Consider the following 19852-nt stretch of genomic DNA (forward strand, 5'->3'; position numbering starts at 1 on the left):
CGTCTGCGAAGGAAACAACTTTGGAAAGAAGGAAGAGGTGTGGACGGATAGTACAGAAGTGGAAGGGGAAGAGAATCCAGGGTGAGCAGCGTGTGAGGACATTCATCTCCTTGAGATTCCAGACAATGCACAGAATGGAGTTGCGGGGTAGAAGCGAGTTAGTTTCGTTAAACTAATGGTTCCACCTGGAGCTGCGGGCGTGCGACGGAAAGGAAATAGAACCAAGATGCGGGCTTAACTGCGAGGTGGGCCTCTATGCATTTATGCAATTACAAGTAAGCATTGGGGCTTTCGGAACTGTGACCTGCGTAAAAGGGTAATAATCGCGATGCTGACGGGTGAGCGAGCGTGTGGAGTCGAAACTCAGCCTGCAAGGGGCAAGAACAAGGCCGAATCTGGCGCAATCGTCTCGCATATTACTGGCCCTCCCGGTATGTGCGAAGAGAAGGTCCTTGGACGAGCCAAGGGTCTACCTGGTAACATACAGTCTTCAGAGGGGTATTCCAAGCCGTAACGGTAAGCTACGATTTGCGATCACTGGGCGAGGCCAACATGCCTATTGTTATGCTCTCGACAACCGAAAAAGCTCTGCTTCACTCTGTAGGTTATTAAAGAGTAACTTCACTTCTGGTGAAGCACCTGTGAAGCATTCTCTCGAAGTTGGTTGACGTCCATCTTTTGTGCAAGTCTCTGCAGCAGATCAGCCTTACGTTGCAGGAAAAAAAATATGGAGACGCAAGATCAAAGCCTTTCGCATCTGCGAGAGCAGTTTGCATTATACAAACATATCCAGATCTACCATTGGCTTGCAGACACCTGGAATTGGAATGAAATAGCTAAATTGTTCTCGGAGGATACTGAGTACGAGTTTGAAACTGCTGAGAGTGGAGAAAGTTGGGCTGGTTTGTTGAACCCCTTCCAGTCCCATGAATGTGCTGGGCATTGCTGCGACCCCCAAGGCGTGGGAGTATTTCCATTTGCAGCGCAGCTTTTGAAACTCGAGCTCTTCTGTTCGTGATACGGATCGCTGACTTTGGAGCTTTCTATCAGGTGGAGTCCAGCTCCAGAACCAAACCATAAGAGGGCCCGATGCTGTAGTCACGACGTTTGATGGACTGGTGAAGGCATTCAAGAAGGTACAACATGTCATCGTCAACACAAACTTCGACATCAGTGGCGCGACCGCAACTGGAACGGCAAATATTGTGTTTTGGGGTGTTCCAGACCCGACCAAGCCCCATCTCCACTACACTATCGCCCCGCAGGGAGCACTTGGAAGACCGCTTACACCAAAGTGGAAAAGATTTGGGAGCATTCAACGCTTGGTTCATAAGCTGGGGAGCATGAGGGGCTACTTCAGTGTTATGGGACTGGGGTTCCGATCGGAAAACAATGCCCGATAAAGGCCTTCTCAACTGATAATTCCTCCGAGGATATGCTTATGTGTTGTTGGAGGAGCACCCGCTATATCTTCTGAGCCAAGCTGGTTTTCTCGTTATATTATGGTATTGCACACACAATGTGGAGTCCACGGTGCACGGTTTATGAGAAAAATCGCTCCTGTGTGAGTTTTATCGCAAGCTCAACTTCTCCAACGTGTTGCTTGTCTTTATCTATATTTTCTTAACCGCTATTGTACATGTTGAGGCACTTGGGAGTGAATATGAGTATTTTCTCTTCGAGCGGTGGGTTGCACAGTACACATAGAATATTCCACGCATAAATCAGAGCCTGGATTTGATGCTGTCAAACTCGGGAATTTCTTGAGCCATTAGCATTTCCAGCTCGTGAGTGATGACCATACGCAGACTTAGATCGCCCAGACTCGTAGCACCCAGTAACCGCATCGCAGTCTCGATCTCATCATTGAGCACTGTTCGAATAGAGTTAGCAGGGAACTCGACACGCATTGAGGGGTAAGAGGACCCCAGTGCCCGGAGTGGTCTATCGTGAATGGGACTTACTTTCGATTGCTCTGTGCACTCCTTCGGTACCATAGGCACTGAGAGCGTACATGAAAGGTCGACCCAGCCCGACGCCAGCGGCTCCGAGGCAAAGAGCTTTGAGAATGTCTCCTCCTCGACGAATACCGCCATCGAGAAGGACCTGACATTTGCTAAAGACCTCAGGGCAGAGCCGACGGATTTCCATCAAAGCCCCAAGAGCTAATGTCGCGGAATCCAGCTGGCGCCCACCATGGTTGCTCAAGTAAATGGCGTCCATTCCGAAGTCACAAGCAATTTTGGCATCCTCGGCCGTCAAGATCCCTTTCAAGCATATAGGTCCAGCGTTTTGCCATGCGTCTTTGATCCAGTGCAAGTCTTCCCAGTTTAGTGTTGACGAGTGAGGTCCTCGAAGCACTGCTTCGGGGTCTAGATTAGACAGCGCGGCTCTCCATGGGGTTACATAGTGCTGTCTGTTTTTTAGTGCTTCGTGGATTTTGAGCCTATCGTCATCCTCTCTGATACCAACCACGTTCGTGTCCACAGTAATGACAAGTGCCTTGTATCCCAAGGCTCGAGCACGTCGGATATTCTCGAGCGTCTCTTCCTGCGATCTCTTCACGTACAGTTGGAAGAAGAGACATCCCCCTCTCGCCTCCGAAGCCAGGCATTCTGCGAGGGCTTCGTGGGAAACTGATGAAGAGTTGCTTGGACAGTAGGGAATATTAGCCCGAGCTGCTCCTCTTGCCAGACAAAGTTCTCCGTCTGGGTGACCTAGTCTTGCCAATGCGCATGGGGCAATGAAGAATGGCAGACTGCTTTGGAAGCCCAGTATTGTCCGACGAGTGTTGACATTTTGCACGTTCCTCTTGATCCGCGGACGGAAACGTAGTCGCCTCCAATCATCTAGGTTGTGACAAAATGTTATCCTGTCTTGGGCCGCCGAGGAATAATAAACCCATGCGCGTTCGGAGAGAACGTCTTTTGCTGCCAACTCCAGATCATTCAGGTTCAGGCACATCTCAATGGGCATGGGGCCTCGTAGTGCACTACTCGCACCAGTGGTTACTACTTTTTGCTCACTGGTCTTTTTTATTGATCGTTCAACTTTACCGAGATGTCTGTCTTCCCAATTTTAGCACCGAAGTTCTCGGACCTGGGTCGACCATTCTTACCTCGTGGCAGTATTTTTTCGATAGTATTGGGTGGGTGTATCGCATCGTACTCCTCTGTTGCATCCTGCCCATTTATGAGCTGGCTTCGACGTCATATCAAGGCTGCTCTGTTCAACATACCCTGCCTGCATACTGCAGAATCGACGCCGCACCCCCAGGATGCTTGTCGAGGAACGCTGAAAGATCATATACAGATCCATGAATAATTACCCAACAGGACTCTTGGTTATTATGCTTTCGCACCTCCTCGATGCTTAGCATCTTGAATGAATTTCTCTCGAAGTGACCCAAGGGATTTGTCGCAGCCTCGATCAACGGCATCTTTCAAAGTACGTTGTTTGCCAATCACGATACAGCGCCCGAGGCATTCTGTGAGATTAGATTCAAGTGAATTATGCTCGTTCAGCTCTAGCAAGGAAGCGCGTGCCATTTCGAAGGTAGATGATGTACCAAGTTTGGAGTAGTGTGAATTGTGCAAAGCCAGGGTTCACAAAGTGGCCGAGTTGATTGTTCGTTTGATCACGAAGCTCCACAACCTTCTTCACCTGCAGCTAATATCCGTCAAGTTATCATTGGCTTCTATTCCGCATGATTTCCGCCAATATTCCGCCGAGCGTTTGCCATCGGATCTTTTATTCCGCTAGTGACAGCAACCACAGCAGGTCAGACTGCTGCGCTTCCACAAAGCCACCCCATTCAAACGAGATCTTCGACGCGCGAAGGATATAGAGCTATTAGTCTTGTTTCGCACACGGATACGAGGCAGTAAGGCGAATGATCAGCACGAGCTCCAGGCATTGTCCACGGGCACAATTACGCCATTGACATTGCGGGACGCGTCGACCGAGAGAAACACAATCATGTTTGCAATGTCGGCTGTTGAGATGCTTTGGCCGCCATCACGAGAGTGATTCAACTGATGGAAGGGCCTGTTTCTCACAAGTCAACTCTATTGAATCTTCCTAGGGAGTTGCCGTGGTGCCTTAAAACATTGTAATAGCCGGGTAAACGTACGTGAGCGTATCCAAGGACTCTTGGTCGAAATTCTCTTTTTGAATCTTTGATGTTCGTCGGGACTCCTGTGTATGAAAGTCAGAAAGCATCCCTCAGAACAGCGTATTTGCAACGTCAACACCCCCTGGGCAAACCGCATTGGCGCGGATTCCATCGTGGCGGTAACGCCAGGCTGCATGTTTGGTCATTCCGATCTGAGTGATGGCAAACTGTTAGCCTCCTCTTGACGCAATTATTCGACGACGGTCGCCGTGAGACAGCCATTATCGTCTCAAAAACTGACTCCGATAATTGAAAGCTGATGACTATTGATATCACCTACCAGGGCATGTTTGCTAGCGGTATAAGCAAATCCTGCTGCGGCTCCACTCAGGCCAGCCTTGCTAGCGACGTTAATGATTCGACCTGACTTCTGCTCGAGCATACCTCCTTCATTTAACACCGCTCGCATTAGCTTCATTGGCACTGTGGTGTTAACGTTTATAAGCCTATCCCAAGTTGTGTCTTTGGTTTTGTGAACCGCTTCAAAGGCGTCCATAATGCCAGCAACGTTAGCCAAGATATCGATCCTTTTTCCCGTCTTCGACAAACACGCCGCGACCGAGTCATCGCAGGCCCCAGGGGCTGTCAGATCGGCCTTATGGAAATGGAAATTGCCACAGAGAGCTCTGGGGATTGGAGATGGTTCAGGAAAAGATGAGATATCGATGCCGAAGACTGTTGCACCTGCTTCAAGGTAAAGCCTCGTTGTCATCAGGCCGATGCCAGATGCGCAGCCGGTTACAATTGCAAGCTTTCCGTCAAGCTTCCAAGCCATTCTTGTTGCAATTGATTATGGACTCTAGGCTAGAGAGAATGTAGACAATGGCAGGATGAATTTTGACGCCTCACTCGGACTTCGGTGTACGAGTGTTACAGGATTTCGCTTTACCGTAGGGAAAATCTTCTGAGAAAGTGTGTTTGTCCTGCCCAGAGCTTTGGATTGTTGAACAGTTTATATCGTAAGGAATAATCAAATAGTATTCTTATTTACGGCTTGACTAAGAGCAGGGTTCTCAATTTAAGAATACGTATGGTCCTTGGAGACTTAAATGTCACGGGCTCAATTCTAGACACAAAATGGTGATAGCCCCTATCCGTTCACCTCGGGGACATGCTGTCATATCTTTTCCGTTGGAGGAGGCACATCTGACCGACTTCTAGGCTCTTCACATTCCTCCACAACGAGAACATTGTTTACTTCACCAACAATTCAGTTATCAAATTATCCGATATTCCAGTGGTTTGTGGCGTGATAGAAGGTGCTGGGGTGCTTGTATTTGAGTCCTGCTAATAATAGGCGGACTGATCGGAGGCAATTTAGCCCAGTAAAAACACTTGATTCGTTCCCTCTCGGAAACAGAGCGTTATATGTCCAAAGGAGCCTTCTTTCGGTATCGCGGTCCACCCCATAGGTTGCAAACCAACGTAGCTGTGGCTTCGTGGCATCTATGCGGTCATATTTCTTATGGCAACAATCGTGGCTTCAAGGGTGATTTTCTTTCTTGTGACACAACCTGACTCCGTTGACCATGGGGATAAACCTGTTGACTGTGAGCTCTGGGAGCGCGCTGATGGCGCTGGGAAGCCATTTCGCATTCAAACACAAGGAGCCAACAGTACCTCAGTTTTTGGGTTTCATTGCATGCCTCGAACTGACACTGGTGCTTGATGTGGCGAAACAATCAGGAGTTGAAGATCCTGGGATTTGTCAATCTGGTCTCGACTTTCAATCTGTGCTACTTTGTGGTGCTCGGCTCCAGTATTTCTATATACAGGTTATTCTTCCACCCTTTACGGAAATATCCGGGACCTCTTCTCGGAAAACTAAGCCAATTTCACTTCTCTTATATCTGTGGAACGGGAAACAGCCACAGGTATCTCGAGGCCCTACACCGAAAGCACGGAGACATTGTTCGATACGGTCCAAATGAGCTCTCCTTCACTGATCCTGAAGATGTGACCTTTATCCATGGGGCTCAATCCTTCAAACTTCGCAGAGGACCATGGTACGACGGCAACCCTGGAAGAGCAGGTCATAATACTTTAGTTATGGCCAGTACGCGCAATGTGGAGAATCACAAAATGCGTCGAAGAATATGGGATAAAGCATTCACAGTGAACGCTTTGAAGGTCTACGAGTCAAGAATTATTCGGTTGACCGATCGATTGATCAAACATTGTGAATCAAAGAGTGGAAGTATCATTGACGTCAGTGGTGAGATTGATCACTTCTCATTTGACATAATGGGTGACCTGGGTTTTGGAGAGGACTTTGGAATGATTGAGGGCGCGAACAAGGAGTCACTAAAGTGGGCCGGTCTATTACACAGCTATATGCGCATGCTCTCAATCATTCGCCCCGTGCCATGGTTCAAAGAGCTCTACAAATGGCTTCCAATCGATCGAGAACGCAAAAGAAACGGCCTGGAATTTGTTCGATTTACTGCCAAGCGATTTGAAACGCGCTACCAGAGAGGTCAAGAGGCTGGAGGCGATATTTTCGAATATTTGCTGCAGCGTGATCCCAAGTCTGGAATTCAGCTAAATAAATCCCAGGTTGCCGAGGAAGCCATCGTCGTGGTAGTGGGTGGGAGCGACACAAGCAGCATCTGTATGACGTTCGCCTTTTATTATTTGCTGTTGAATCCCGAAAAGTACAAAAAGGCACAAGTCGAGGTGGACTCGCTTTGGGACGGGACGAGTGAGCTTGATGGACAGCAGTTGGTTCCAGCACGGGCCCCGTACCTGAATGCTGTTATAAACGAGTCATTGCGTCTTGCAGAACCCGATCCAAACGGAAACCAGCGCTCGACACCGGGGGGCGGTGCTGTGGTCAATGGAAAGATCATCCCAGAATTCACGCAACTAAGCATCCACAAGTGGACAATGCAGCGAGATGAGAGGAATTTCACCAGGGCGCTGGAGTTCATTCCAGAGAGATGGATTGATGAAGAGCGAGAGAGGCACGGCCTCCACAATCACAATACCAAAGGTTATATTCCTTTCGGTGCTGGAGTATACAGCTGTGTGGGAAAACCATTGGCATTGCTCGAAATGCGTCTGTTCATGGCGCGATTCATGAGAAAACTCGAGCTGGAGCCGGCGCCCAGTTACGATCTCGAGTGGTATCCCTGGGAGGTCACGTCGAGCTTGACTCTTATGAAAACCTCTCTGCCAGTTTTGGTTAGGAAGCGGATTCTATGAGGAGAAAACTAGAGAGATTACAGGTAATCAGAATGAGTTCATATATTTTGTTGTTGAAGTTTGCGCTGCGCGTGAAGTATTTCTGAGCGCAAGGTGTGCGATTTCGTTGTCGATGAGGCACCAGAGAGATCCTGGATCATTTGATATTACTGTTCAATCCTTAGCTACGCCCTGAATTCCGACATAGGATCTCCAATCACAAGTCCAGCTTTCCTGTTTCAAGGAAAGCCTCAAGGAGACCTTTGAGGTAGGGAGAGTCTTCAAAGGATGAAATAGTCCAACATTATGCCTTATGCGAAAGCGTAATATCCTTCACTGTATTCGTTACTGGGCTTGCAGTGTGTTCCGAATTTTTCTGCTCCAATTTTTGCGTATCATTGGTTGGAAGATGTGTATATACTTGCTACGGAGTCATGCCACCGTCGATTGTATAAACTGCACCTGTTATAAATGCGGCTTCGTCGCTCAGCAGGAATGCAATCAAGGCGGCGACTTCTTCTGTCTTCCCTAGCCGATTGATCGGGGCCATGGTTTATCACTACCAGGCATGTTTGCGTCACGAGCTATACCTAGCATCTTAGTGTCGATGCTTCCACTACAGGATTAAATTAGCGGTGATTTTCTCACACAGACAGAATAGGGGTATAGCTCACGGTGCCACTGCATTCACTCTCACACGCCGATGGCCATTCTCCATTGCGGCAGTCCTAGTTAGCACAATGACAGCGTGCTTGCTCGCACCGTATGCCAGTAGGTTAGGTATGCCTATCTTCCCGGCGACGCTGGTGGCGTTGACAATAGATCCTCCATCTTCGATATTTTGTAACTGGGCTCTCTGGCAGGCCATGACCCCTCTGACATTTATCGCCATGACCAGGTCGAAATCTTCGTCCGAGACTTCATGAGCAGCCTTCAATCCGATTTCTTTCCCAACTGTCCCCGCCAGGTTAACCCCTCCAGAAAGCTTGCCGAAGTGCTTTTACGGTAGCTGCAATCCAGTCGTCCACTTTTTTAGAGTCTGTGACATCGACCTTAGTAGTGAGGACATTGATTTTGTGCTTGTCACGAATTCCTCTGGCAGTTTCATTAAGAGCCTTTTCATCCATGTCGGCCAAAGAAAGGCTTGCGCCCCTAGAGGCAAGCAAATCAGCGGTCACTGATCCTATGCCTCCAGCCGCACCAGTGATAGCAATGACTTTTCCTTTCAGAGACGCCATGATTGAGTTCGGTTCTCCGCTGTCGGTGGAATTCTGGCTGGTCGAAAGACCGGAATGAGTGCGAAACTGCACTGACTTGATAGAAGATTTAGAGCTCCAGGAATTGCTTTTCCCAACTCGTAATTCACACTCGCAGAACTCGCTAGACTAAATGTTCCTATTGATGATATAACGGCACTCTTGTCGAAGCTTTGTTACTTTCAGACCATCTGAGTGCACTGACGGATGTCTTTCCACTGCAGCAGCGGGCATTTTGTGTCAATACAAGTAACGCAAATAATCCCCCTAAAGATGTGCAGGGTCTCCAATGCTCATGATAGGCTATGTAGAGCCATCTCTCAATCCGCATCTCTTATCGGCCCTGTTCATTCCGCAAGTGGGTCTTGTGGCATCCACCTTCCGTTCCAAGCTCTACTCAAGAAGGTGTCGATTCTCTAACTCCTGCGGAGAATGAATCGATTGGTGAACCGTCTTTTAAAGTTTTTGACTAACCAAAGACGGCCGTTTTGTCAGGATCCCAACATTGTGCCCAAACTTTGCGAGGAGTCGGGCCGAAGTCTATCTCGTGGCACAAACTTCCTAGGGATAGGTTTGAAGGCAAGCTGTAGAGTTCTTGCAGGCTCTGGGGATTACCATGAACATTGTGAGTACTTTACAAACGACGCTGAATGCGCTCCAGTCTATCGATCGGAGTGAGACTATCTGCACAAGAAAACCCTTCTAACTCTACTTCTCATCCTCAGTATAGTCTGGCTGCTTGTCCTCGCCATCCACGATACCAAGATACCATGTTGGATCTCGTCCATCGAGCTCGCGCACCGTAAATCCATTACCCCAGAAATGGAATCTGTTGGAACTCTCATACTTGGTCTCAAAGTCTTCATACCGTGGCTGCATCGTCTCCACGAAGTGTGCTCTTGACGCCGGGTAAAGACGTGGGAGTCCGTCGATAGAGCCGCCTTTATACCAGCTTCGACATTTTTGATTCCACACAGTCCTCTTCAGAAACAGGTCCGAATGCTCTCGAAACTCGGCGGTGACATCGGCTTTGGGCGCGAGCGAACGTATATGTTCAATTTGGCATTTCTCTATGATTTTGAGCATATATTTGCATCCATGTTCAATGGGAGGAAGGAGCGACCCATTTGTTGCACTGTATGGCCCAATAGAGAGAAAATAGTTTGGGAAGTCCGGTATCATAACAGAAAAGTATGACACAGGATCTTCGGCCCACTCTTGCCGAAGGTCTTTGCCATTCGCAATTACTGGGAACCTTGGAACATAGGATGTATCGAATCCCGTTGCACAGGTAATGACCTCAACTTCGTGTTCATTGCCATCACTGTCGATGAATCCTAATGGGGTAATCTGCTGGACGTCAGTCGTATAAACAGTCACGTTTGGTTCCATCAATGCTTCCAAATACCCATTTCCAGGGGTGGGCCGGCGGCATCCGGGTCCATATGCCGTAGGAATGATTCGTTCGATCAGATCCGGCCGACTTTTCAACTTCTCCTCCATCTGCCTGCGAGAAAATTCCTTAGCCATCTGTGCATCCTTGGTGTTGACAAAGTTGAAGTAGAACCGTTGACCTAGCTCCGCGTCTAGCATTTTGACATAACGAAGCTGTTTGACGGGATCCTCTGAAAATTTCTTCCTAATATCTTCCGCATATTTGAAATTTTGGCCGTTCGGTCCGGCAAACCTGGAGGCAAATCCTGCACTAATCCAAATGGGGGACCGAATCCAAGTGTAAAGCTGCTTGACGATCGGTTGAATGTTGGCAACGATCTGGACACCGGATGAGCCTGCCCCAAAGACGGCCACCTTTTTCCCATCAAGAACGGTAGACTCGTCATAGGCAGCCGAGTGCAGAAGCTTGCCCTTGAAACTATGAAGACCCTTGATGCTCGGCCATTTCCAGTTGTTCAAGAGGCCGCAAGCATTGACGAGAAAGTCGCATTCATCTTTGAAGCTTGTCCCATCAGGTCTCTGAACCTGGATTTCCCATTTCGCAGTTTCGGAGTTCCAACCCGCATGAACGACCTGATGCCGCAATTTGATGTACTTCCACAACCCATGGGCATCCACAACACCTTTGAAGTATTCAAATATTTCACGAGCGTTGGAGTAATAATGGGACCAGTTAGGATTCGTAGCCCACTGGAACTGGTAGATGTGGGACGGGATGTCGCAGCCGCATCCAGGGTACCTGTTCTCCCACCAGGTGCCTGAGACCTCATCGTTTTTCTCATATATTTGCAAGTCGAGGTTCGCTAACGCCTCCGAAAATTTGGCCATGCATATTCCGGTTGGTCCTGCGCCGATCACAATAACGCGCCTGCGCTGAGGTAGTCCATGTGGCTTTTCTAATATCGAGTAGCCTCTATTGTTAACATTCTGCCAGCCGCAAACTTTAGCAGCCTCTTCTGAGTCGGCTCTGGGGTCGTCCGTTGGGAGATTTGGAAGAGGAGCCATTGCCTTGACATAATCTTGACAAGACTCAAGGTTATTGTCAAGCAAGTCTCGTGACATCCCAAATTGCGGTTAGGATCTTTTGAGGAGTTGCAGCTCTTGTAGACACCAAGCGTATATATTGTTAAATGTGTCAGGGTGTGGCCACGGCCGCTCGTCGGGATTATCCTCTCCGTCTATTCTGTTCCATCCGCTAGAGAGAGCAACACCATTGCTTTAGGGTATACAGGCAATCGTCGCCACTGTCTTAGAGTATGGAGATCGACGTCCGATACTGCGGAAAATGTTAACAGGTCTCACCTGACCATGGCAATTCAGAAACCATACTTGACACCTGCAGGTCCCTAATTATTCCGCTGTTTTTTCAATGGCTTTTTGCCACTGCAACTAATCGGAATCGTCTCTGAGGATATCGAAAGGGAACTGTGATTTGAGGGTTTCCGCTTGTCTTATTAGCTAGCATGACCCTGCATGGATGGTTATGAGAAAGAACAACGTGATCTTCACATTTAAAGCCTTCTTGATAGTCTCAAATTCGTTTTCGCTGATGATATCACTACCTGAACCTTATCCTCAATTCTTTTAAGAGTTCACTCAGGATGTCGGTTCAGGAGGCACTGAAGTTTAAGCCTCTTCACCCAACATTCGGTGCTGAAGTAGAGGGTATTGACTTTTCGAAGCCAATACCCGACTCAGTGATCGTGGAAGTTCAGGAGGGTATCGATAAATACGGTTTTCTAGTGTTCCGAAATGCAAACATGGACAACGACACTCATGTTTCGTTCACCCAACGGTTCGGTGAGCTAGATTCAATGCCTTTCATTCGTCGCCGAGGTCGATTCCCAGACCAACCACACATTTTCGATGTATCTAACTTGGACGACTCTGGAGAAATAGTCAAAAACACAGACCGCATAACCGCTATGCTGAAGAAAGGCAATGAGCTGTGGCACGCCGATATGCAGTATCACCCGCGAAGAGATAAATATTCTCTCCTCCGTGCAGTGGAAATTCCTCCTAAAGGCTTGGGTGGCGAGACAGAATTTGCGGACTCCCGCACTGCCTATGAAGACCTCAGTCAAGAATGGAAAGACAGGCTCGAGAGTTTGGTATGCGATTGTTCTCTGATCCACAATCGCCGATTGGCCGCCCCTGATCTTTATAAAGATGTGGATCCATACGACTGGTCTATTTCTCGCTTCAGGGCGGTTTACCCGCACGAGGGGAGCAGACGCAAAAATCTATATGTGACCAGTTACGTCTACAGATTTCAGGGATATTCCATTCAAGAAAGCCACAAGATGAGAGAGAAGCTGATTGCACACGGGACGCAGCCAAAATATGTGTACAAGGTTGCTTGGGGGCAGGCCGGTGATGCGGTCATGTGGAATAACACGGCCGTCTGGCATCGAGCACTAGACGCGTCGGAGTACATCTTCAAGTACCGGAGGGACATGCGCCGCACAAACACATACGACAATGGTCCATATGCTTGGGGGGAGAATGAGGTCGGGAAGGACTGGAAGGTGCAACTGCCAAAGAATCCTCTAGCACATGAAAGCCAGCTCAATCGAGTGGTTGGGTAGATAGTCTAAGCCAATAAACAATTTCCACCGCCTTGTTGGCTGAGTTATGGACAAAAACCCAAAGGCTAGGAGACAAAACTTGGAGGGCTGAGGAATATTCTATCGCAAGATCCTAGACCTCGGGAGGAAACAGTAATCCACTGATTATTGATGTGCTCCCAGCAACCGAGGCCAATTTCACTGCCTTCAAGGTTCGTGTAGGTTAGTTGTATCCATGGAGTTTTTAGCAATTGAACTCACGTGAGAGAAGAAGCAGTTGCTTCTGTGTAATGGAAGAGCATTTTGGGATACAGTTTGCGGAAGGTGGAAGACGGAAAGCGGAAAATAACGGGCGAAGTCCCAACATCCGGGTCACAAACGTTCTTCTTTCCTTTGCGAGGGAGGTTTCTTTTATTCATGTCATAAATCCTTCTAGCACTTATATTTTCAGTCATGTCTTCATTGTTTTCCTAGTAGCGCGTTTGAGCATAGCTTCACATTACTTGAAAAATTCATCTAAATTCAGGATTGCTGAAAAAATATACTCAGAATGGGTCGACTTATTCCTCGCATCACAGCCTATAATTGGGCAATCGTGATGCTGCTTGCTACTGGCCCGATGGCTTGCGGTTATGCAATGTCGTATCTGAGTGGCGCGATCGGACAGCATGGCTTCTATGTGTCCATGGGCTACCCTGACGACCCCAGTGACCCCGGTTATAAGCGCACGTCACATTTCCTCAGTGCGGCCTCCGGGACTTTCATCGGAGGTGCCTCAGTAGGGGCTGTTATGGCTGCTTGGGCCGCAGATGCGTTGGGCCGAAAACTCAGCCTGCCACTGACTACACTGGTCTATATGGTCGGTGGATCTCTCCAAAGTGGTGCTGTCAACCCGTCCATATTTCTCGCGGCGCGGTTCTTGTCTGGCGTTGGCATGGGCTCGCTGCTTGCAGTAGCGCCGATGTATCAAGCTGAAGTCTCACCTCCAGAATCACGCGGATTTATCTTCGACGCCGCCGAATTTTGTTGTTAGAAGGTTTTTGTCGAGGATCTCTTGTTTTCGTACCATAATCTCGTTGACATCCCACTATGGATGCCGTTAGATTCGAATTTCAGTACACAGAATCAGGGCAGTGAGACGCAAAGTCTTACGTTGGCAGTAGTATATCTTCCGCTCATAAACTCAGCCTCATCGCTGGCAGCCCAGTTGATTATGCCTTCAGCAAGTTCATTGGTGTCCACAGCGTAGAAACGGTATATATCCTCGAGTATATCTGTAACAAAAATACCTGGATGAACAGCAATGGCTTGCACTTGGATCTCTTCGTTGCTCTCAGCATGGGCGTACGCGGCCAACTGGTTGATGATAAGCTTGGAGAAAGAGTAGGCGGACTGACCGGGATTGACGATATAGCTTATCCCCGAACTGACATAGACGATCTTTCGTTTTTGGAGCTTCTGTTCAGAGGTGGTGGGTTGAGTGAGGAAATGTTTTGTCAGCAGCAGAGATCCACGGATGTTGGTGGTTAGGTCATTATCCCACCATTTCTCTATATCACAGGTAACAATCCATTGATCGTCCGCCGTTTTTGAAACTATATTACTGACGAGTATGTCGACACCGCCCCGAAAGTGCTCTTAGATGGTCTTGAAGGCTGCAGTGGTTAATGATTCTCTGCTTATGTCAAGGTCGAGAGCTAGCACTTCAGTAGATGAATCGATGCTTTCGAGTTTTACCACCGTGTCCACGAAGCTAGTTGCTTCGCGAGCCGTGATAATAGTTGCGCGTGCCCCCGCTACAGAAAAGACGGGTGCGAGAGCCTGAGATCAGCCATGCGCAACTCAGAATTGGTTCCCGTGTAACGTGCAGTCAATGCCTAATAGATCCTCAACAGAGATACTTACATCTCTGCCTATGCCCTTGGATGTTCCTGTTATCATGAAAACCTTCCCATTCTGCGAGAGCTCTGGACGAGTCGGATCTATCGTGGGGTATCCATCCCGATATATCCCTTTCGTGAAACTTCCGTAGATGCTCAAGTCATGGGGCGTAGCGCTGTACAAATGAATTGGCTGAGTCATGATGGTTCTTAGGGGTTCCTAGGATGTATTTGTTGAAATGATGATGTTCACTTGCTTCGGTGAACCAGAGAAAGTCAATACCTGAGCGTTGCCACAAGGCGCTCGATGTCAATAGTCTAGTAGGGGGTTGTGCTTTACTTTCTCTGGTCGAGTTGGCAACCTTCCGGGCCTAGCATTGGGTTTTCGGGCTTAAGTGTTGTAGATTAAATAGTCTTTATCGTTAATTATTATGTTCCGCATTATTCTACCAGTGAGAGACGAGTCTTACACGATAGATTAAGTTAGAAGATATTGTTATAAGGCAAAGTAACTATACGGTGCTATGTAGAGCTAGTAGAGTGGTAGTAGCGAAGAGAGAAGGTGTCTCGTCACATGTCAAACCAAAATGGGGCTGGCAAGGGGGAGTGCGGAACAGTATACAGTGCTGGCAGAGTGCCATTCTTTATAATTAGACAGAGTACCGGTATCCCATGCTTTTAAAAGCCGTCTATCTATTTCTAAGTGTTTAATTAATCCTGTCCTGTTCCTCGATGCTGCTGCTGTGCTAGGTGTTCGTCGCCTTAGTCGCTGTCTCTCAGGGTATTGTTAGCGGTGTCTTATATTGTACGAAAGTTTAAGTTATGGACCTATCTAGTTGATTGTGTCCTATCCCTCTGGCTACTTAGAGAGACTCTGCCTATTTATATATACGTTGGCCTATAACCATAAGAGTATTCCTGAAACCTCCTACTCCGTCGCCATCCTGTCATAGAACTGTAGGAACAACGAGGTTGAGGCAGTTTGCGTAGTTGGTGAAGCGTCTAGCGTCTCAGGTGGTTTACCACAGTGGCTATCTTGCAACCCTGTCAACATCTTGTCAGTGCCAACCAGAAACGCGTTCTCAATTCCCGACCTACAGGACAGGCCTCTGTGCGTTGTTGCACGTGCACGCCGAACCCTGAAGTGCTCTGTTACACTAGTATTGGCATTGCCTCTATCTTTAACATCGGGCTAGACAGATCTGTAAGAATGAACCAACGAACTGCATTGTCATTCCGCCAAAAGCTACCCTGGAGTTTGCTCATTTCACAACTTCTGACTAGAGCATATTGACGAGCTTGAACCCTTCGACTGGGGCCGAGGACACCCAGACAAGCTCCACCTGTGTATAATCCGTTTCCCAACGACCCTTATCGACACTCTTCTTAAATTTCCATGTGTACCTGCAACCAGTCTGCACGGTGACATAGCGGCCGTTCTGCTCTGTGACTGCAGCCCAGAATATGTTCGCTCTGCCAATGGCAGTCGCGTTAGAAGTTTCAATATCAAAGTCCATGTTCAAAATGTTATGTTGTGTGCGTTGGAACCTCTCTGTAATAGCGGCCAGTGCCTTGGCCGTGTTTGATCGCCCTTTTATTGTGCCGGAGTTGAGATACATCGGGGCTGTCATTGAAAACAAGCGGTTAGCCATCCGGTGTCCGTATAATGGCGACTCGTGCTGGAGTAACTGATACCACCCTTGGCCTTCGAGATCTGTCGGGATTTTGAAGTCAAAGGTACAGTCTTCTGTGAGGCAATTTGCGATGTCGTCCCATGCGTACATATCGGCGAACCAGCCATAGTTGTTGATATGGTGCGTTAGCGCCAGATGTTCTTGGACTTGTGTCGTTGAAACTGCCATGATGCTGCAGTTGTTGGAAATGGATGCTATTTGGCCAGTGCGAACAGTTGCCATACACTAGAGTGGACCAGATCATATAACTTTGTGCAACCGAGAACTGCATTGCGCGTTGATAGCGACTACGCAAGCTATGGTTAGATGCTGCTAGCGCGGCTACGACTAAGTTGGCTTCGTTGGTAAAGAGTCCGAAAGGCCGCCGCTCGCGGAGTGTAGTTAGGCTTCGTTTACCGGGCAGCGGGACCGATAATTCGCGGGAAGTGCACGGAATAATGAGATATCCGACCATCAAGTCATGATTAGAAAGGATTTGTGCTTCTTCCTATAATCTGACATACTACGGTCGTGGACTTCAAGATTGTACGCTTGGGAATCCTCGGCGCGATTTATTAACCGGCATCAATGCCCGCCGTTGCACTTTGAAGGTAGGCTTTCATCACCCAACCGAAACAGAATTTGAAATCCCTCGAAGATGAGAACCGTAGGGATCGAAAAGGATGTTTGGGTTATTGAGCATATGCTAAAAGGCTGAGAATCTGAATGTTCTTGAAATCAACATTGCGGTAAATTCAGCCATTGTCCGGCTACCAGGTGGTGTTCTCAAAGTTTTCTCCTTGATATCCGAGGAAGACATCCCCAATGTCGTTTCCCAAACTTTGAAGTCGTGTACCGCTGTCGGGACTATCGCGTAATAGAAATGAAGGTGAAAATTCTGCTGACCCCGGTATTTGTGCACCCCCATCGCCTAATGGCGGCTGGAGAGAATCTTCTGTCCATAACAAGGTCTCTATCGCATTATCCGAAACGTGAAGACTAGTAGATTTCAAAGCATTGCAGCTCTCTTCATCGGCAATATGTGCATTGTTTTCAGCCGTGTCATTACCCAGGATTTCGAAGTCCTTAACTTCAGCTTCGGTTCGTGCGAGTGAGGTAGAAACTTCGGGTCTACTAAGTGGATGAAATACAACGGCGGCATTCGCAGACGATGGAATATTCAGAGTAGAAGATCCTCTGTTTGAGATGTGTCTCTTCTTGTTGCATTGACTGGTAGTTTCCGGATCATGCTCACTAGGCCGTCGAGCGGAAACGTCGCTGCTGGACTCTGTGAACGGTGTTAAGCTCGAATCCGAGATTGGTAGATTGTTGAAATCCACACCAGTGTTCTGCATGTAGTGTTTCATCACGGCGGTCATCATTTTGGCCGGTTGATAGACCAGAGACATCTGTTTCAGTTCTCCTAGTAGTACCCGGATCTGCAGCATGGTGGAAGGTCGCTCGCTAGAATTCTCACCAAGTGATGCGTTTGCAACTAGAACAAGACTTGCCGTAGCAGCATGCGTGAGCGAAAACTGGCCAAACTGGCTCCGGCCAAATCCCGTCCGATGAAATGCGAAAATCTGCGCAACCTTCAACGCATGTCTGAACGCAGTTGATCAAGCCAAAGGCACGAAGGAGTATGCTTCATTTGGCTGTTCAACACTAGAGGGGCTATATTGACCCTGAAGCGCTTCTCCATATTGTCCATAAGGTCCGTACAGTAAGGGTTGGGTGGTATGAAATTGTTGACTAATTTGCCCGGGAGTTAGCTCATTCACGCTTGACAATATTGTGCTAAACAGAGAGTACCTCTCGGGCTCGCGGCGGAGAAGGTTTGACTGAGAATGGAAAAAACACTTACTGCATCACGAAGTAGAGTGACGGTGCTCTCCTAGCATTTTCAGGACTCCAACGAAGCAGCGGAGGAAGCCTCGCAGACCAGGAATTTAAATGGTTCCCCAGTGCAGCTACCTCAACTAATAAGTGCTCATGGGATTCCGATCCAGGGAGAATGTCTGAATGGGTTTTCTCTTGAACTTTGCTGGCAATCTCTAGAAGTTCAAGCATGGCGTCGTACACCAAGTTTTCAACTTCGTCCATATCTGCATCTGAGCTGGCTGATGTCTGAATCTTGACTAAGTCGCAGACGCCTCCCAAACGCGAGAACGTGTCTGTAAGTTGACACATATCAAGGTCTGAGTTTTTTATACTCGTAGGCCTGCCTAGGTACAATGACCAACCTCTGTCATAAAGAATACAGGAACGGAGCAGTCTCCGACGTGACTGTATTTCTGCCTGTGATAACTCCAGCATCGAGTGCTCCAGGTTGAGGCCATAGTCAAAAGCGAGGCGGCAGGCAATCCCTGTTCGCTGTTCAGGTTCAATTTTCAAGGGCCGGGAGCTTCACGAGGTGCGAAAGAACGTACCTGCATATAATCCACCGACGTCATCCACCCCAAGTGCACATTGAAGGTCGCTTAATATGAGCATCGATTGGATCGTTATCAGGCCTTGAGGCTCCTCTAATTCTGCATCGAGTACATATTTAATCTCTTGGTGGAAAACGCTGAGATTATCAGAAATCGTGATATATCGCATTGCCGGGTTCTTCCTGTCCGCGAACAAGAACCCCATGGCTAAGCACGAGATGTGTAAGAAGCCAGAGTATGCCCCTGACGCACCCGTTTCAAGGTCTTCGTAAAATGCGTTTCGGTCTAGAATGTGAAACGTCCCATTATAGCGAGTCCAGAAAAGTTCCATCAAATAGTCTTGGATATGTGCTGGCAAAACTGCGAGGATACGGTAGGCGTGCTTTTCTAGCCGCCGACTTTCAGAGAATCTCGATCGCTGTCGAACATGCTCGTTGAAATAACGCTTGAAACAATTGCTCGGACAAAAATATTGAACTCTGCCACTGGCCTTGTCAAGAACAATCTGACATGGGCTGAAGAGGGAATGTCGCAACGCTAATGCTCGTTGGCGCGCTTCCAATGACAAGGGGCTTGAGTTTGTCTCGGTACTGTGTATTCTGGCGCGTTCAGAAAGAGTCTGTGTGAAAACGGCGAGGTTGTTGATCTGGGATTGGGCCTGACTGTCTGTGTGTTTGTGCTGTCATGGTTGAGAAGTGTGCTCTGTCCGACTCTGAACGCTGTCAACCCTGAGTTGGTCTTTGATGGGTCTCCATTTGGTATGTCTAGGTAGGCGTTGTGCCTGCTTACTGATCCATTTGACTGGGATTTGTCTGCATCGCGACGATTTCGAGAAAACTGTAGCGGTCGCCCTTTCAGCAGGGGATTCTGCGGCTCGGGCGGTTCCTGGCCAGACTCTCTCAGCCGCTTCTCAAGCAGTTCAATATCCTGAAGCAAGGAATTAACAAAAGCTCTGGAGCCTCCTCCGACTCGTTTATCGAGACTACGAATGAGCCTTTCCCCGCCATTGTTCATTACCGAAACTTCGGAACGGGTTCAACTTGCTCTAGCATGAATCTCACTGGAAGATCTAAGTCGCCGTGGATGTTTTCTCCAGACACAAAAGGCGTGATTGAGGCACGAAATCCTGTGGGCGCGGTAGTGTGTAACGGCTGGTGCATGTGATTTACTTTGGCTGCTTGCTGGAGATGAGACTGCATGGACGAAGTATGGGTGTGGGGTGGAAATGGGAC

At 48.3% G+C, this 19852-nt stretch overlaps 11 protein-coding genes across 11 annotated transcripts; 4 read left to right on the forward strand and 7 right to left on the reverse strand.

The window, feature by feature from the left end:
* Positions 1–727: 727 nt before the first annotated feature.
* Positions 728–1403, forward strand: Z519_00907 (uncharacterized protein; the record flags this gene model as incomplete). Its single annotated transcript, XM_016758664.1, has 2 exons — positions 728–902; positions 1051–1403. The coding sequence occupies 2 exons, from the start codon at positions 728–730 to the stop codon at positions 1401–1403; spliced, it is 528 nt and encodes a 175-aa protein (XP_016625913.1).
* A 321-nt stretch (positions 1404–1724) lies between these two features.
* Z519_00908 (uncharacterized protein) lies at positions 1725–3439 on the reverse strand (the record flags this gene model as incomplete). The annotated part of the gene is made up of 4 exons (XM_016758665.1): positions 1725–1873; positions 1965–3068; positions 3119–3182; positions 3239–3439. The coding sequence occupies 4 exons, from the start codon at positions 3437–3439 to the stop codon at positions 1725–1727; spliced, it is 1518 nt and encodes a 505-aa protein (XP_016625914.1).
* Positions 3440–3896: 457 nt separating this feature from the next.
* Z519_00909 (uncharacterized protein) lies at positions 3897–4949 on the reverse strand (the record flags this gene model as incomplete). The annotated part of the gene is made up of 4 exons (XM_016758666.1): positions 3897–4047; positions 4133–4194; positions 4246–4326; positions 4455–4949. 4 exons carry the CDS (start codon positions 4947–4949, stop codon positions 3897–3899), a joined length of 789 nt encoding a protein of 262 aa, XP_016625915.1.
* A 754-nt stretch (positions 4950–5703) lies between these two features.
* On the forward strand, positions 5704–7378 carry Z519_00910 (uncharacterized protein; the record flags this gene model as incomplete). The annotated part of the gene is made up of 2 exons (XM_016758667.1): positions 5704–5790; positions 5861–7378. 2 exons carry the CDS (start codon positions 5704–5706, stop codon positions 7376–7378), a joined length of 1605 nt encoding a protein of 534 aa, XP_016625916.1.
* A 403-nt stretch (positions 7379–7781) lies between these two features.
* Z519_00911 (uncharacterized protein) lies at positions 7782–8595 on the reverse strand (the record flags this gene model as incomplete). The annotated part of the gene is made up of 4 exons (XM_016758668.1): positions 7782–7885; positions 7948–7973; positions 8032–8354; positions 8404–8595. 4 exons carry the CDS (start codon positions 8593–8595, stop codon positions 7782–7784), a joined length of 645 nt encoding a protein of 214 aa, XP_016625917.1.
* Positions 8596–9321: 726 nt separating this feature from the next.
* Z519_00912 (uncharacterized protein) lies at positions 9322–11073 on the reverse strand (the record flags this gene model as incomplete). Its single annotated transcript, XM_016758669.1, has 1 exon — positions 9322–11073. One exon carries the CDS (start codon positions 11071–11073, stop codon positions 9322–9324), a length of 1752 nt encoding a protein of 583 aa, XP_016625918.1.
* A 596-nt stretch (positions 11074–11669) lies between these two features.
* Positions 11670–12656, forward strand: Z519_00913 (uncharacterized protein; the record flags this gene model as incomplete). Its single annotated transcript, XM_016758670.1, has 1 exon — positions 11670–12656. The coding sequence occupies one exon, from the start codon at positions 11670–11672 to the stop codon at positions 12654–12656; it is 987 nt and encodes a 328-aa protein (XP_016625919.1).
* A 529-nt stretch (positions 12657–13185) lies between these two features.
* On the forward strand, positions 13186–13668 carry Z519_00914 (uncharacterized protein; the record flags this gene model as incomplete). The annotated part of the gene is made up of 1 exon (XM_016758671.1): positions 13186–13668. One exon carries the CDS (start codon positions 13186–13188, stop codon positions 13666–13668), a length of 483 nt encoding a protein of 160 aa, XP_016625920.1.
* Positions 13669–13760: 92 nt separating this feature from the next.
* Positions 13761–14717, reverse strand: Z519_00915 (uncharacterized protein; the record flags this gene model as incomplete). Its single annotated transcript, XM_016758672.1, has 2 exons — positions 13761–14093; positions 14541–14717. 2 exons carry the CDS (start codon positions 14715–14717, stop codon positions 13761–13763), a joined length of 510 nt encoding a protein of 169 aa, XP_016625921.1.
* A 1078-nt stretch (positions 14718–15795) lies between these two features.
* Z519_00916 (uncharacterized protein) lies at positions 15796–16377 on the reverse strand (the record flags this gene model as incomplete). Its single annotated transcript, XM_016758673.1, has 1 exon — positions 15796–16377. The coding sequence occupies one exon, from the start codon at positions 16375–16377 to the stop codon at positions 15796–15798; it is 582 nt and encodes a 193-aa protein (XP_016625922.1).
* Positions 16378–16958: 581 nt separating this feature from the next.
* On the reverse strand, positions 16959–19634 carry Z519_00917 (uncharacterized protein; the record flags this gene model as incomplete). The annotated part of the gene is made up of 4 exons (XM_016758674.1): positions 16959–17793; positions 18053–18554; positions 18618–19065; positions 19284–19634. 4 exons carry the CDS (start codon positions 19632–19634, stop codon positions 16959–16961), a joined length of 2136 nt encoding a protein of 711 aa, XP_016625923.1.
* Between the last annotated feature and the right edge of the window lie 218 nt (positions 19635–19852).

The sequence above is a fragment of the Cladophialophora bantiana genome (assembly GCF_000835475.1).
Source record: "Cladophialophora bantiana CBS 173.52 unplaced genomic scaffold supercont1.1, whole genome shotgun sequence".
Lineage (NCBI taxonomy): Eukaryota > Fungi > Ascomycota > Eurotiomycetes > Chaetothyriales > Herpotrichiellaceae > Cladophialophora > Cladophialophora bantiana.